Below are 16638 nucleotides of genomic sequence, written 5' to 3' on the forward strand. Positions count from 1 at the left end.
AAACAGGTTCTCCTGGGCAGGTGTATTTCCTGGGCTCTGTTTGGGTGGCTGTGGGGGATACTGGCAGACGCCTTTAGCGATACTGATCCACTCCTAAACAGAAGCACCAAGTTTAAGTAAAGAATCACCTTCCAACAGGGTCCTGGGGGGGTGTGGATCTGGGGCAGGAATCATAACTAGATAGACGGAAGGCAATTCCCCAGACTATTCATAGCCAAAGAGTCCCTGACTGTCCTCTGCCACCCACCTGCCCCTTCCCTGGCAGGGCGGCCCTTCTCTGTGGATAATCTGACTTACGAGGTGTAGCTTGCTCACCTTCAGGCTCTACCACTCATCCAGCTGTGGTTCTATGAGCCATCCTACCCACTACCACCTAGGAGTGAAGACCTCGGCCCCTTGCCTCTTCAGAGTCCAGAGAAAGGAGGCGACTCTGGGAGTTTTTCCTGCCTCCCCATTAAATCCATTTTTTGTTTGAAGACCCGTCTTTTCCATCAGTGCCTGACACAAATTATGCCTTCTTCAGAGATGGCGAACTTGTTCCGGAAGGCTTTCATGGAAATCTTGTCTTAACACAACCCAGTAGTCCTGGCATTCATATAAGAAGAAACATGGAGAGTCATGGGGCAGGTGGGGGTTCATGGCATCACAGGAAGCAACCACAACAGTGGAGCTGAGAGATGATGAAGGCCTGGGTCGCAGCAAAGGCCGTGGGAATGGAGCAGACGTGGATTGGGAGGTAGGTCAGATATGCGACACAGCCAGAGTAGACCAGATTCCATCACTGAGAGGGATGGAGGAGTCATTGGTGGCCACCATGGTACCTGGGGGATGGAGATATGTTTACCGGTAATTTGGGGGAGAAAAGTGACTTGGGTTCAGTATCTTTTGACTCAGGGATGCTTGGACAACACCCAACAGAGGGTATCCCAGGCGCCCCGTGACTTTCAGTTTTCTTTAGTTCTGCTTGCAGAGTCAGAGCGAAGCAACATCCTGTCAGGGACTGTTGCGTCCTCTTTGGTCCCTCTGCTGGGTTTTCTCCAGCCCCTTGGCCTCAGGCAAGAGAGGAGCCAGCAGCACAGTCTGCTGGGGGCTGCAGGGCAGGCTCTTAACACAGCAGGACCCTTCAGATGCTCTGCAACTGACACTCCCAGGTCTACCGCCTGCCAGCATCTGTTCACGGAGACACAGCATCACACACTCTCCGGACTGGAAGGGACAGTAGAGGTCACCCATTCCAGCCTCGGGGTGGCATTTGCAGACTGTTCTAATAACTCAAGAGTTCCTCCTTCTATTATGCAGGAGACTGTTTCTTCTGACATCCTCTTACTACGCTGTTATTGACATGGTCCACCACAGACCTCCTGCCTAAGGAGAGGCGTGCTGGGGCTCAGGTTTATGCCTCTAGCAGTGAGGGACACGATAAGGCCATATTTGGGAACACAAGTTCTTTTTGTCTTTGACACCACAGCTACGGAATGGTCTCCACGGTGACAGCAGCTTCTTGGAGGTGTCTAGATTTTCATTTTCTATATTCCCCTAAATGTCTAATTTATGAATAATCTGTTTAGATAACCTGCTGGCAAGTTTCTGCATGTATACGAATATCAAGAAATAGCTATATATATATATTTAAAACAATAAAAAAAGTACAGTGATAGGCACTTGTGGCACATTTGTTTTTCTCCCACTAAAAACAGAAATTAGGAATTAGGATTGACTTTAAAATTTTTAAGTTAAACAAGATTCAATGAAAGAAACACTGCCTTCATGTTCTTCAAAGGCGTGTGAGCAGAGAGGGGCTGGAGCTAACCCAATTATGTTTTCTTTAATGTGAAAAAGCTATTTGCCTGACATCCCATTTGCATCTCACCATCACATTCAAAGGGCTGGGACATTGATTTTTTTTTTTTCTGTGGATTCTTTTGAACATGAAAGTGTTTTTCCCTGTTTTCTCCCCCCTTGTGAGAGCAGTGGTAAGAATGGATCGATAATTACATTGTTGGATAAAAATGAATATAAATTTTATTGAAAAACAACACCAGCAACAATGTGGGGAAAGCATAGTCAACAGCCACCGGCCCACGCAACTCAGTGCACACGTTATGAAAAGTAATCACCTCTCAAGAGTTCCAACTACTTACTCCAAATGAAAAGAAATTACAGACCTCAGATAAACCGATGTGGGACTCGGATGCACACCAGCTTAGAACGCTTTGCCAATGGCGGAGGGCGTGGCCCCACCGTTCACCTGTGTCCGCTGTGGACCATCTAGTGCATTTCAAGGGCTAACTGGCTTGGGCAGAACGTCCTCCTTCCAATGAGCTGGCCTCTCAAGCCCCAGACCACTGGGAAAACGCTTCTACTTTTCAAGTCCTTTGAGAAGAGGATTTCACAAACTTTCTTGGCAACTTGTCCCTCCTGCTTAACAACAGGAAAGAGTTCTTTAAGTCTAGCCTAAATCCTTCATGCTTCAGTTAATCTATTCACTTCCTTTTAAACTCCGCAGGCTGTGTGGGACGGGTTTGTCCTGGTGGGACATTGTAACATATGGGGAACTCACAATGATCGTAATCGGATTGAAAGTGGAGTCCTGCGGTGCCGGTGGCGCCTCCGAAACCAGTTGAAAAGAAGTCGCTTGCAGCCGTGGTGGTGGCCCATCTGGCCTAGCGCTTCCCCCATCCCGGACTCTCTGCATCCCCTTCTGCCTGTGGCCTGAGGGTTGCCACCCTAGGACCTGCCAGCAAAAGCTGCCTGAGTTCGCTCAGTTTCAGTCCTTCACTGGCACAGCAATGAGCGTGGTCAAAGCCGTCCCACCTAGTTCCGTATCCAGTGTTTCCGTTTCAAGATGGGATTTCCGGGCAAAGCACTCCCAAATCCTCTTACATTCCACGTCTTCTCACCATGCCAGGCTCGCCTCACAGTCTGTGCGTGGCAGCGATGTGCTCCGCGTACACACGAGGAAGCGCTGAGAGGCCACAAGAAAGCACCCAGTGAATTTAACATAAACGTCCCAAGACCATTTTGCAATTTTGGCGTAAAAACCTTGGTGACCGATTCAGCCTCGCGGAGGGGTGCAGCGCCGGCAGCTCCGCACGTTGGGCACCAGGGGGCGCCCGCCCCCTTCCACCGGCCGCCGGGACTCATCGACCGGGAAACAAAGATGGGCTTCAAAATGCAAGAAAAGATTTCAAAATGCAACCTCGAATTCTACCCTGAGCAGCACGCGTGTAAAAATTCATGAAGATTGGATTTCATTTCATGTATTTTTACTTAGGGGAAAGAAATGCAGGTGATTTTCTGACTGTGCCTGCAGCTGTCTTTACAAAGGGCTGCCTGGTTGAACACTGGGGAGGAGCGCGGATGCGCTGCGGGCGCTTTGAGCGTTGGGCCTCGCTCGGGTTCTCGGGACAGCTCCTGCTTTGCTGGGTGGCATCCTCTGCACGCTCCACAATGTAGTGACTAATTATACTGTTTTTGAAAAGATGTATGGAAGGCACTTATTTTGATGAAACACAGCACACTTCTTTCAGTTTATAAAATGGAAGGTGTGAGAAAAGGCTGTTTTCAGGGTGTAAAATCTCCCCTTGTTTCCGAGTCGTGGTTCACAGTGGTCCCGCCTCTGGGGCTTCTGTGCATTTTCCAGGTGCGAGGGACGTGGTGCCCAATGCCTGGATGGCAGAGCTTGCCGGATGGCGCTGGACACAGGCCAGGGCAGGTCAGCCCCCATGGGGGTGCTCCCCTTGGGTTCCAGGGCCCCCAGCCTGGTGGAGGACGGGCACCGCTGTAACGTCGATCTGGGAAAGGTCCATGCTGGTGGCAGTGGGGACCGTTGGGGGAGGGACCCCAGGGAGATGCTGGAGCGAAGTGTTGGGAGCCTGGAACTTCAGACAGGCCTGGGTAACCAACGGAGGCTGCTGCCCCCCACCCTGAGCTCTGGGAGGCAGGGGCAGGGCCCCCTTGGTTTCCTCCGTAGGCCCAGCATCTAGCACAGTGCCTGGTACTTATTAAGTGCCCATGAATGTGTGTTGGATACACAAAGGTGAGGAGGAAGGCAGAGGCGGCTGTGAGGATCCCTGGCTGACCCTGGCTATAGCTGAGCCTGGGGGCATTTGCAGCACCAGTGGGGGGCAGAGTGCTGGGCAGTGTCAGCTGTCAGGGGCTGCAGAGCTGGAGAAGCCAGGAGGTCAGCAGGGACAATCTCAGGGGTCTTTGTGTGCTGGGAGCGTGTTGCAGCGGCCACGCACGGCCTCTCCATCCTTCCCTCTCTGCTGCCCTGCCAGAGCCAGCCTTTCTGCTGTTGCCATGGCAACACCAGCCTGAGGTGCTGCTGAGGGTCAGCTGGGCAGCCCAGGCTTCTGGGGCCTGAGCCCCACAGAAGGCGGGACCCCAGAGGTCTCTCTTGTCAGAGAAAAGGAGGGAGGAAGATAGGATAAGGACAGGCACAAAAACTGCTCCCAGGGCAGGTGGAGGCCCCCAGCTGTGGTGTTGGTGGCAGGGACTCCTGGGGGCCGGCAGAGCCCTGTTATCATGGGAGGCTCCTGGGCACTGCAGTTTGCACTATACCCTTGCCTGACCTCCCTGCCCAGGTCTTTATTTTGAGTTGTTGACGAGGCTCCCCAAGGCCTAGCAGGCATCTTGGGGCACCCTGTGAAGGATGTAGGTGGGGCCCAGAGGCCCAGGCTCTGAGGGCGCCCGGAAGGCCACCCCAGACCTTAGACTGAACTAACTGCCCAGCAGGCTCCTCTGGGAGCCGAGCTGGAGGTCTTATCCCTTAGACTCAGGTGGCAGGATGGCCATGGGGTCCCTTCACCCCTTGGTCCCCCACCCAGGACACTCACGAGTGGGCACTGGCTGCTCTTTGCTTTAGAGTCTCCCCATAACTTTCTGTTGCCACATTCCCAGTACACACAGGGACTCTGAGGGCCCCCAGCCCCCAGCCAGGGGTAGTTGGCTAGCTTCCTCTCCACACCTTCTTTTTCCTAGGGCTCTTAAAGAGCAAGAAGCGCCCAATGAAGAGGCAGCAGGAATGTGGACGATGGTCAGGTCTGGGGAAAATGACAGTCCAACCGTCCGTGGGGTCCAGGAGGTGGTGAGAAACGCTGTGATGCTACATGAAAGGGGCGCTATGATTCCAGATGACTCAGCCTGGCAAATCACGTCCCTCTCGGCACGGAGGAGAATTCTCGAATCATGGCGTGACAAGCCTGCCGCCTGGGCACCGTCCCTGCTTTCCCACATCGACGCTACGACAACAGCATGAGCACGAGAAGGGGCACCTGGGCAGTGTGGACAGTTTACAATACCTTGGATTTACATAGCACCTGTTTCTTCTAAAGGTCCTTTGCCTCTGTCGCCTTGGCCGTTGCCACAACTGAGTGAAGCCATCAGAACACAAACATCACAGCTCCTGCGGCAGAGCAGGGAAACTGAGGCAGAGGCCTAGAAGTGATTTCATGCAGACTCAGTGGTGTCCAGGGATCTCTGCACGTCCCTTGGGCCCTCTCCGGGCAGGCCTGGCCCTCTGGGAGGTGTGACGGGACACAGGCCCTCACTGGGCGTTCACTTTATACTTCAGGATATAGGAGTAGAAGTTGTGGTTGGCGTTCTCCAGCACCATGACATAGACTTCCTGGCAGCCGGCCGTGCTGCAGCTGCCCTCCCAGTAGCCCTCGCTGTTCAGGGTCAGAGGCCACGTGTCCTGCCCCTTCACTAGGGCTTTGGCGATGCCGTGCAGCTTCAGTTTGAATGGGACGTTCCGGTTGGCAGGAAGCACGCCCGTCAGAGGCTCCAGCAGCTCATTGTCCTGCCCCCAGTTGCCAAAGCTCTCGGGGAACATGGGCCAGTTCACCTTGGTGTTGGTGCAGCACAGGAGATAATTGAAGACGAAGATGTAGTTGCCCGCTTCCTGCCTCTTCTTGACGAAGATCTTGAGGGCAAACTTGCCGGCGTGAGGCAGCTGGACCTTCAGCTCTGTCCGCTTCTCCCGCTGCAGCTGGAAAATGTAGCGCCGCTGTGTTTCCTCTGTGATGAGGCCGTCGTCCCCGTGCAGGGAAGCCAGGACACTGATGCCCTCCTCAACGCCGAAGCTCACGGAGCAGCGCCCATCGCTCGTGTGGATGATGGGGTGAGGGTGGGAGGGCTTCGTGATGCCCATCTGCTCCGAGAACCAGCTGGGGCCCACGGGCTGGTGCAGCTCAGCTGGCAGCTGGACCGTGTCGTCCACGTAGTTACACTTGAGCGTGTACTCCAGCACAGAGCTGTAGATGTCAGAGTTGCCTTTGGCAAAGATTTGCAGCTTGTGGGTGCCCACGGTGGGAGGGTACACTTCCAGCTTCATCCCATTCTTCCTGAGGCTCAGCAGCCCGTGCTCCTGCTTGCCATTGAGCATAAACATGAAGAGCGTCGGGGCACAGCTCTCAATGGTCACCATGGCCTTCCCGTTCACTGCGGAGAGAAAGCCGAGGTCAGGGGACATGGGTCCAGCCGGTGCTGACGTGCTGGCAAGTGCTTAACAACTGGCTCTCTGGGGGAAAAAAGTCCTGACTGGTAGTGTTTGCTCATTTCTGTGGTGTAAATACTTTCACCAGGGAATTTAAGCAACCAGTGTGACGTCACTCTGAGCATGACATAAGCCAGCTGCAGCACACCACAGGAAGGGTCCCCCATCCTCTTTAAAACCTCCAAAGGAAAGCGACCAAGAACAATAGTCCTGTTCTCCTCTCGGTCGAACCCTTCCTCTCCCCTCACTTCCTCTCCAAGGCAGCTCAGTGGCAGAAGCCGTCTCAGCCCTCAACTGCTCAGGGTCCCTCCTGATCCAGCTCACATCTGAGGTGGTTGTGAGGTCCCCGTGCCATTCACTGCCCAGCACCTCCACACAGCACCCAAGGGGTCCCGTGAAAACATCCACCCATCACCCCTGGGCTCACGTCTGTGGGTCACATCAAACTGGAGACCAGTGGAGAGGCCTGCCCCCTCCTGTATCCTTCCCGGGGCCACAGAGCATCCTCTCGCATCCTCCAGGGGCACACTCCCTCACACCCCAGGGCCCTCACACACACTCTTCCCTCCACTGCCTTCCCCCAAGCCTGGATAAGACCTCAACATGATGTCCTGACTGCAAAGAAGCCCTTCCCAACTCATCAGACCAGGCTGAGGCCCCAGAAGCCTCTCTCCCAGCCCTGCAGCTCCCTCAGGGAACTTAGCCCCCTTGTAAGGAGTTAGTTTTATGCAATGTCAGTCCTCGCTGCTGGGCGTGGGCACTACGGGGAAGGGCCAGCCTGCCTCCTCTCCTGCCTTGTCTCAGTGCCTGGCCGGGTGCCCCAGAGGATCCTTGGCAAAGGCGAGCTGAACGGCTAGGAAAACTTGAAGTAAAGGGCTGGCGACCCTGGACCTCTGTAGGAGCCCGTGACCTGCTCTGCACCCTCTCTCTCCTCCCCTCAGCCCTCCTTAGCTCCCGCTTTCCCTGGCTCTCATCTTCCCCTCCTGTGTCCTCCTTCCCTGCCTCTTGTCCCCCTCAGTTTCCCTCTTCTGCTTCCTTCCCAGCCCCACTCTTCACCTAACTAGCTCCAACAAAGAGATATTCTTTGCATATGCATCATGAGTCCAGAATCAAATTTCAGACTACTGCACATTAAGAAACCCAGTGTTTCACAGACGAATGGATAAAGAAGATGTGGTACATATATACAATGGAATACTACTCAGCTGCAAAACAGAACAAAATCATTCCATTTGCAATAACATGGATGGACCTTGAGAGAATTATGTTAAGTGAAATAAGCCAGCGAGAGAAGGATAATCTGTGTATGACTCCACTCATATGAGGAATTTAAAACTATGGACCAAGAACAGTTTAGTGGATACCAGGGGAAAGGTGGGGTGGGGGGTGGGCACAAAGGGTGAAGTGGTGCACCTACAACATGACTGACAAACATTAATGTACAATTGAAATTTCACAAGATTGTAACCTATCAATAACTCAATTAAAAAAAAAAAAAAAGGAAACCCAGTGTTTCCATTTCTGTGTCTCTCGAAAAGGCAAACTCTGCTCAATGGCATTAGTCTGATGCTGGTGCACCCTGGTCCCTGCTTCCGTGTCGTTCTGTGGCCACAACAGACAGGACAGGTTTCCATCTGACGTAAGGCAGGAAACGCATTCGAAAGAGAGCACCCTCGTGCTGTCATTTTGGGAGCAGGAGCCGCCAGGTGTTTGTAGTTTTAAAAAGTATTCCAGAGCTCAGCAGCCTGGTTCAGGGAACCGTCGTGAGGTGGAAGGGACAAGTCAGCTGGCACTAACGTGGGTGCCCCTGTGCTCCCCGGGGTCCACGTCACCCCATCGTGTGGAGTGGGGAACCCTGGGGTTCTGGGCCCATCCACAGGCACCCCTGTGCTAACAGCCAATGAGAGCTCAGCCTTCCTTCCTGGAAGGACACAGGCCCCCTGGTGGCAGAGATGGTGCAGACAGGCAGTCCCTGGAGGAAGATGGGGGTGCACTGACCCCACAGGAGTCCGGGCTGTGGGCCCAGCCCCGGACCAGGCCCCAGGGCCTCGGAGATGCATAAGACACGGTCCGCTGGAGACAGCTTTGCGAGGCCCACAATCACAGTTCTGGGCCCCCATATGCCTCATAGTGCACAAACACACCCAGCTAGCTGCCTGCGGCCCCCGTGGGAGGCAGGGAGCACATGTCAGTCCAGGCCAGCCTTGGGGACAGCTCAGCTTGGTGTCCTGCACTGCCTGGCCCCAGGGAAGCTGCCTGCAAATGGCTGATCCTGCCTCCAGGAAGGAGGGGAGGAGCAACCAGCAGAGTCCACAGGCATCCGGGAGGTGAGGGAAGGGCACTGAGGAGGTCATGCTCTCTGGGGGACCTGGGCTCAGAGGATGGAGGGCTTGCTGTGCCCTTTCTGGAACACATCCGCCCTTGTCTACCACGATGACGATGCTCTCCCCCAGCTCCCAAGACCCAGCTATGGACCACCTCCCTAAGAAAGCCCCCTTCCACCCTCTGTCCTGGGAGACTCCCGGGGCTCCCGACCAGCTGGTTAGCCTACATACACACAGATCCCACCTCTGCTAGGCCAACACACACTCTCCGCCAGGAGCTGGGAGGAGAACACGGCAGGCTAGTGAGCTTCTCGTGGACACCTGGCCTGGGAGGTGGGTGTGGCCAGGGTAGAGGCAGGGTGCTCCCTGCGGTGTGAGCTGAGAGAGACTCACTGAGGGCACTGCCAGCCCGGCCCCCTGATGTGGACTGTGAGTGCATGCAGCCCCCAGGGGCCAGGGAAACCCATGGACTTCCTCCGCACCCCTCTCTTGGTTTATGCTTCTGGGCAGACTTCTGTCCTTGGAAATGTGACCTATGGCCACATCCTGCCCTGATGGCCTGACGGCCTTGGCTGCCTCAGTAGTCCCCCAATGCCTGCACACACGTATAGCCTACACAGAGCTGGGGCCCTGGCAGCGCAGGCCCACGTGGACCAGACCTAGACACGCGAGCAGGCGGCCCTGTCCCTGCTGCCGGCGCCCTGGCCCCTGCCCCCGCTCACCTGTTTTGATCATGGAAGTCTCCGGGTGGGCACTGAGCATCCCCTTGTTGTAGAATTCACTCTTGTGATACATGTTGTTCTCAAACTGCCTCAGGGATTGAGGAGGTTTCAGCAGTTGCCAGTTCTTGTTGTCTGGAAAATGGTCCTCGATGAACAGTGCGGGATGGGTGAGGAAGTAGAATTCATTGTAGCTAGAACGGGGAGAGGCCGGTCAGTAGCCAAGCAGGGTGAGCAGGCCCCAGCTCTGTGACGGGCAGGCGGGCTCTCAGGGGGGTCTCTGGGGCCTTGTTCTGGCTGACACACCCACAGGAGGGGTCCCACCGACTGAATGAGAAGAGGCACCACGTCCGATCCTAACGTGGGCACTGGAGCCTCCCGCTCAGTGTCTGCTTCCAGAAATGGGAGCTGAGGCAGGATCTGAGGCCCCTTCTAAGAGAAGGCCACAGCCCACAACTGTGTCCAGACAGAGATGTGAACAAGCGGAGGCACGGCTGGTGGAGCAGGTGCCAGCCAGTGAGAGGAGGGACGGCAGGAAGGGAGGGTGCAACAGCTCTGTCCACCCCAGCTGGTCTTGTGCGTGAGGAGCTGTGGGGGTGAGAGGCCCTTCCGCGGTCCCTGGGGCCCACTAGATGTGGCTGTCTGAGGTCAGTGATGGGGACCAAGGGAAGAATGGGGACTCATCTGAGATGGGGAGGTTCCACTCGGCCCAAGATGAGCAGCACCCAGAGCTGACAGAGGCAGAGGGGGTGTGTGAGTGCACAGCTCTGGGTGTGGGGGTGGTGCGTGTACTTGTATTTGTCCCATGTGCAAGACTGTCAAGATTTAAACTGCAAAAATCAGAGACAACGCTCTCATTTTCTGGATACAAAGGAATCTGAGCTGCAGATGGATAGCACGACCCAGGAGGAATGTCACGGCCTTAGCTTAAGGCCGGGGTTGGCCAGATCCCTGGAGGTCAGACCGGCTCCAGTCTCCAGCACCCTAGCCCTCCACTCCAGTGTGGCTCACAGCAACTCTGCACACTGACAGCACTTCCCACAAACCATGACCCCCTCCTCAGAAATGAGATATGGCCTCTGACAGCCCAGAGAGGAGGAGGAAGCCCAGCCTCTGGGGGAGCAGGAGGAGAGAACCCTGGCATCCGCGCACAGTAACAGTCAACGGCCAGAGGCCTGGAGGGAACCTCCAGGCAGGTAAAGGAGCTTTTGGGCCCTGCCTTTCCTCACATGTGGCCAGGGCCAAGTGCTAGAGGCTTCTAGCACTCAGGGGGAGGGGGGTGGTGGGGGGGCACACGAGGAGCCAGAGCAGGGATTAGGTGGTGGAAGGTGAGGTGGCAGAAAGGTCTGGGCCCTTGTAATTGGGCTGGAGCGAGCTCACTTGGGCGCAGGAGGAAAGGGGGGAGCGGCCAGCAGCAGGTTGAGCTGCCTGGCCTCCCTCCCCTCCCGCCAGGCCTTCTCCACCTGCAGCCTCCTTCATCCGCATGCCTCCTCCGTTTCCACCGCCCAGACACGCAGCACGTAGAGACTTGTACTCACAGGAAGGTGAATTTGGAGGTGGCGGAATCCACCAGGCCGCTGCCCCAGGTGCTGTCCACCAGGTGCCATCTCCCGTCCAGATACACGGCGTTCCAGGCGTGGTCAAACTCCCCGGAGAAGCTCTGCCCCGTCTGGTAGCCAAAGCCCTTGGAGTAGCCAGGCACCGTCATGCACTGCACTCCAGCGATCCTGCGGGGGGAGGGGGTCTGAGAGGGGCTGCTGCTGGCTGGCCCCTCAGAAGTCAGTCTGTCTGTGGCCCCAGGCCTCGGGTAGGTCTGCTGTCCGTCAGTCCTTCTGTGCCTCTCCTCTTTCCTGCCTCTCACACAGCCACATGTGTACAGCCTGAGGGCTCTTATCTCCAGCACTGCGGGAGACCAGGGGCCGGGCTGGCCGCAGTCCCCGCTGTCTGCTCCTCCCTCAAGACTGTGCAGATGGCTTCTGAAACGTCTCTCCCCAGACCCCACCTGAGTGCTGGGCCAGCAGCTCTTCAGGACGAAGGGGCAACAGTGAGGATCGCCCCAAGAACACGGAAACCAGGGAAATAGCGATGTTTCTGAAGAACCAGGGCGGCTCCAAACACGTGGCTGAGGAGCTGGGTCCAGGTGACACGGGGGGTGGGCATCAGGGAGGGGTGCTAGACATGAGGGTGCTGAGGAAAGCTGAGCCTACTTCCCCCGCTATGTCCTGCCCAAGGACATCTGTGTGGGGACCCCTGGGGCAGGCCAGTGGCAACTTTAGCCCTGACCTGGGAGGACTGGCCCACGGCCAGCATCGCTCAGGTCCGACTGCCAGGGCCACACCGTGCATTGTCATCTGCTGACTGATTGCCCTGGCCACAGGTTCAGAGTCCCTGGGAACTGTCCTTTGGGAAATGCTGACCAGTCAGCTGGAGCCTTCCGTGTGCTCCCCCACTGCTCACAACCAAGCTGGCATCACTTTCTGAGACCAGGACAATGGGGGTGGGCAGGTCACCACTGGGGACCACAGAAACCATGAGCAAGCTGCTATCTGGGCGTTTGTAGCTGAGACCCTGAGGCCCAGACTTGGGCTGTGGGCACCACCCTGAGGCCAAAGCAAGAACACAGAGAGTCCTGCCGTGGCCAGCTGGCCATCTCTCCAGCAGCCTGACCCCTCACAGCAGCCGAGGAGGAGACTGCTACCCTGGCCTAGGAGACATCCTGTGCTAGCCCTTCTGGAGCCTTTGCGTGAGTTAGAAAAAGGTGCCTCGTCTTCAACACACTCTCCTTGCACACTCTCCTTGGAAGATGGGTGTAGTAAATACACAAATACGTGAGATCAGCCTGCGCATGGTGGCCCCTTCACAGGGCTCCTTCGAGCACCGCAGAGCGCCCGGGCGGAGGCTGTGCTACGCTCAGATGGACCGAGGCTGCACTCCCGGGTCGCCGGGGTTCCTGCAAGGAGGCGGCCCCTGGTGGCCAGGATCCTTCCGTGGACCAGGTCTGCAGTCTCAGTTGCTCCAAACAGGAGGGCCATGGAGCCTTTCAGAGTAATGGGGAGAAATGGCTACTTACTCACTATAGGAACGGGGGGAAATGTTCCCTCTAAAAACGATCACTTAAGTTAGTAGAATGTTAGATTAAATATTACTTATCTTTACCCACATGTCATTTGTTGAGAGAGTCAGTGAGGCAAAATGGAGAGCCTGGGGGTTCCCAGACCCCACCGCACCATGGTGCTGCTTGCGGTGCACACAATGACCCCATCCCCGATGACCCCGTCCCTGTGGGGCCTGCATCCCCCTCCCTGCAGTGCGGGCCCCTCTGCTGAGGTGCCTTCTGGGCTCGGATGTCCCACAGTCCAGCGCTTCTGCCTGCAGCTTCGCAAAAGGAAGTCCAGGCCTCCAAGGCTGTCCAAGAAATCCCACGAGAACAGACCAGCTGGGCCTGCGGGAAGGGTTCTGGGAGCTCTCGCGGGCTGGGGCAGAGCAAGAGAAGCTGCATCCTGATGTCCAGCTTGTCTGCTGGTAAAGACCAAAACCAACTCCTGGCGCAGAAGGGTGGCCCAGAGGCAGGAGGCCCCAGGAGGCAGCAGGCTGAGGAGACCTCGGAGGAGAGAAGGGGCAGTGGGGAGCCCTGGCGAAGCCGCTGTCTCATCAGCTGCCATGCTGCAGAGGACGGCCGGAGGGTTGCAGGCCGAGGGGGCGTTCTCGGGATGCAAGATCTGAATGTGTTTATAGTCTTAGAGAAACAGCTAGCAGGGACGGAGGGGCGAGGCAGGGCCAGGAGGGTGCCTGCATACATGGAAGAGGAAAGACGGGGGATGGCAGAGTGAGAGAGACTTTGCAAAAGTCACCTGGTCTCTTGGTATTGGGATTATGTGTGATTTTCTTTTTCTTCTTTAGACTTCTCTATATTTCCTAAATTTTCAATAACGATTATGTGTTAATTTTAGAATTTGAAAAAATCCATAAATACTACTTGAAATTACATTCTTTGATGAGTTACTTTCTTTCTTGCCCAGAATGTCTGTGCATGACAATTTCTAGGATGATATGGAGTATGGATAAGGGGAGTCCTGGGAACAATGAGGTTTAGAAAATGGCCTGCTTTGCAGTAAGGTGAATGGATTGAGTGCAGCTGTGGACCTCTGGACTCGCTGCCCACTGATGCTCGTCCTCCGCTCAGAGCCACCTGGAGTCAGGAAGGAAGGAAGAGCACCGACCATCCACGTGGCCTCCAAGATTGTGGTAAAATGGAGCAGGCGCTGATGGGGGCAGCATGGCTGGCTCACACTCTGCCTGAATGTCCTCCTAGGAGAAGCCATGTCCCTGGGCAGTGTGCCAGGGGGGTGTCCTCCCTCTGAGGGGGTGAAGTGGAGGGAAGATTAGAGAACCAATTAGGGGAGCAGGAGTGAGAGCCCCCGCCCCAAGCCTGGACAGGGCTGAAGGAGGGAGAAGTGAGAGGCAGGATGTCCACCTGGAGTGCTCCGGGCTGCAGTGGACATCACTGGGCCGAGCCAGGGGATCAGGACTCTACTCCCAGCTCTAGCTGTCACCTCCAGTGTGACCTTGCCAGCCTCACCATGGGCCAAAGGAAAGGTTGGCATTATGTGATCTCTGGGGGTCGATTCTCCTCTGACAGGCTGAGGAGAGCCTGGGAGGCTGTGGGGAATGCCTGGGGCAGAATAAAGATGAAAAAATAGGCTCAGCTGTAAGCTATGCCATGCTCGATGTCATGTGAGGGTATTTTATTACCTAGCAGCAATGTGCAAGATGAATTGGACAAAGAAGTCACACTGTAAAGCATTATTATTAATAATCCGTAATTCTCATGCAAAATTGTGGGACTAGTAATTCTAGCTGCTGGTTGCTAGTCAGGATGACGCAAGACCATTTTATGTCATCAAAAGATCACTGACCACACATACTATGTGCAAAGCACTATACCAGGCATGAGCGAATAAAATACCATTATGCTAGGCTATGCTAAGGTATGCTATAATATAATAACTACTGTAACATAATAAAATAAAATACTCCAAAAATAAAGCTCACCGGCTGCCCTAGATGTGCTCATGGTTGGAGGCGGGGGCAGATATGTGAGCCATCGCTAGAGCGCTGGTGATAAGCACAGCCCTGGGGAACCCAAGGGAAGAGGAATTTGCTGGAAAGAGCTGGGAGAACACTGAAGAAGGGGCAGGGGATGAGAAATGTTTCCACGTCCGAAATAGCTCTGACCAGTCATCCTAGAGCCCAAAATATCACCCAAGGAGATCTAATAACTTCAGACTGCAGAATCTTGGCTTTTACTTTTGACGTTTTTGAAAACCCCAATGCCAGTGATATTAATTGAGGAGGCGGTGGATCCAGACCGTGACCGTCATTTTACACAGAGATGGTCCAGGTCCCGCCGTAGGATGGCTGAGCTGTTTGGGGAGGGCAGTGCACCCTGCCCACATCAGGTTTTGACCAGAGCCGACCCCCAACTCTGATCACGTCTCCGGGGATGTCTGAGCCACAGGGGAAAAAAGGGAGGGGGAGAGACCGCAGCTGTGGGAGAGGCAACGAAGACCACTCTTTTTTTTGGTATCTTATTGAAAATATTGAGATTTCTAGTAGTGAAATGAGGAAATATGGTTTTATTAACTTTAAGCCCAATAGTCACTTTAACTGGGCAAGCATATGTGAATTAGAAATTTTAGGGTCTTGCTGTTCCCGAAACATTGGTCCTCAAGAAGGTTAACATTACTGCAATAAAGCTAAATTCTAAACTGACAAAAAAAATGGTGTTTTCTATACTGCACAGAACAAGCATCACCATGACTATGTTTCATAATTTACGTAGTTGATTTCCTATAAATTTGACAGCGTCTTTCTCTTTCTGCTGTGTGTTCCCCTTTCTCTTCTCTTACACCACCCTTATGGCAAGGTCAGTACCTGTAATCACAGCAATAATTCTTTCTCCAGGGCCCTGTTTAGAGCCCCATGAGGTGTCACCTCAGGGACCTCTTCTCTGACCTGTGATGAGTCAGCTGTTCAGAGAGGGAGGCTGACTTGCCTGGGGACACACAGCCAGCCAGTGGCCTTATCAGCACCAGGGCTCAGTTGTCCTGATGCACAGTTCTGAAGACTTTGCAATTCACCAGTCCTTTTGTACACCAAGATTTGTTTTAATCTATAAACTTATGGGTGGTGTACAGAGCGAAAGTAAAGGAGGGTTTGCTGTAGTGACATAATTGGTCTTTGCGAGCATTATCCTTCGGTGTATCTGTAACGGTGGGGGGAATTTAGAGGTCCTATTCTGAGGCCCTATGTGACAAAGTCAGGTTTGGGGATAATTTAAGGTTATTCGATGTATCTGCCTCTCCCAGGAGCCTTAGACACTCACTCCCCAGCCTCTGCGGCCTTTGGAGCCAAGTGATGCTTTGGGATTATCAGGGACATCATGCTGAGTGGAAGCATGCCACTGCTCTTGCTCTCTGTGACAGCTGGAGGATGGATGGAAAACCGCTGACATCTGAGTGGTGACAACCAGTCCCCTCAGCACCAAAGCCTCAAACTGGTAATAAGCTCCTGGCTTTATCAAAATTTCTGGAAAATCTGCTACCTGGTGGTGGTGGAGATGTGATAACCGGGGTGGGGGGGGGCGTTGGGGGGACGTTCTAGAGGCTGACTCGGTGGCAGGAAACTGGGGAATTAATCTTGGCCCCTGAGTGAGAATTAAGCAAAATACATTAAGCTTGTGGGGAACTGAGGCAAAAGGAGAGACCTCAATGCTGGACGATAGAAAGTCAGAAAGAAATGGGACCAGCAGTTACAAGCAATAATACCAACAAAAAACCTCACATCAGTTACTTGGGAAAGACGATGAGGAAAGGAATGATGCTGCAAAAATATCTGAATTCCCCACCAAATTACTTTATTAAATCAGTATTTAATGAGGCCATTGCAGAGAGGCGGAATGGACTGGCAGAAGTAATGATGGCCATGTGGGTACAACTCTTGCTAAGAGGCCACTCTGACAACTAAGCAAGAATAAATCAGCAAGTGTGGATTACATGTCTTCGATTATTAAGGAATCAGCTAACAAATTTACCAA

At 54.4% G+C, this 16638-nt stretch overlaps 1 protein-coding gene across 3 annotated transcripts in view; it reads right to left on the reverse strand.

Moving 5' to 3' along the window:
* Positions 1 to 1996: 1996 nt before the first annotated feature.
* Positions 1997 to 16638, reverse strand: part of KY (kyphoscoliosis peptidase) — a 43801-nt gene continuing 29159 nt past the window's right edge. For all 3 annotated transcript variants that reach the window (XM_001498469.5, XM_070239095.1, XM_023620965.2), the window contains 3 exons: positions 11081 to 11269; positions 9546 to 9736; positions 1997 to 6444 (listed from right to left, as the gene is read on the reverse strand). In XM_001498469.5, coding sequence (XP_001498519.2) covers positions 5549 to 6444; positions 9546 to 9736; positions 11081 to 11269 — 1276 coding nt within the window. In that variant the 3' untranslated portion in view covers positions 1997 to 5548. The remainder of the gene's footprint in view (positions 6445 to 9545; positions 9737 to 11080; positions 11270 to 16638) is intronic.

This window comes from Equus caballus, chromosome 16, assembly GCF_041296265.1.
Source record: "Equus caballus isolate H_3958 breed thoroughbred chromosome 16, TB-T2T, whole genome shotgun sequence".
NCBI lineage: Eukaryota > Metazoa > Chordata > Mammalia > Perissodactyla > Equidae > Equus > Equus caballus.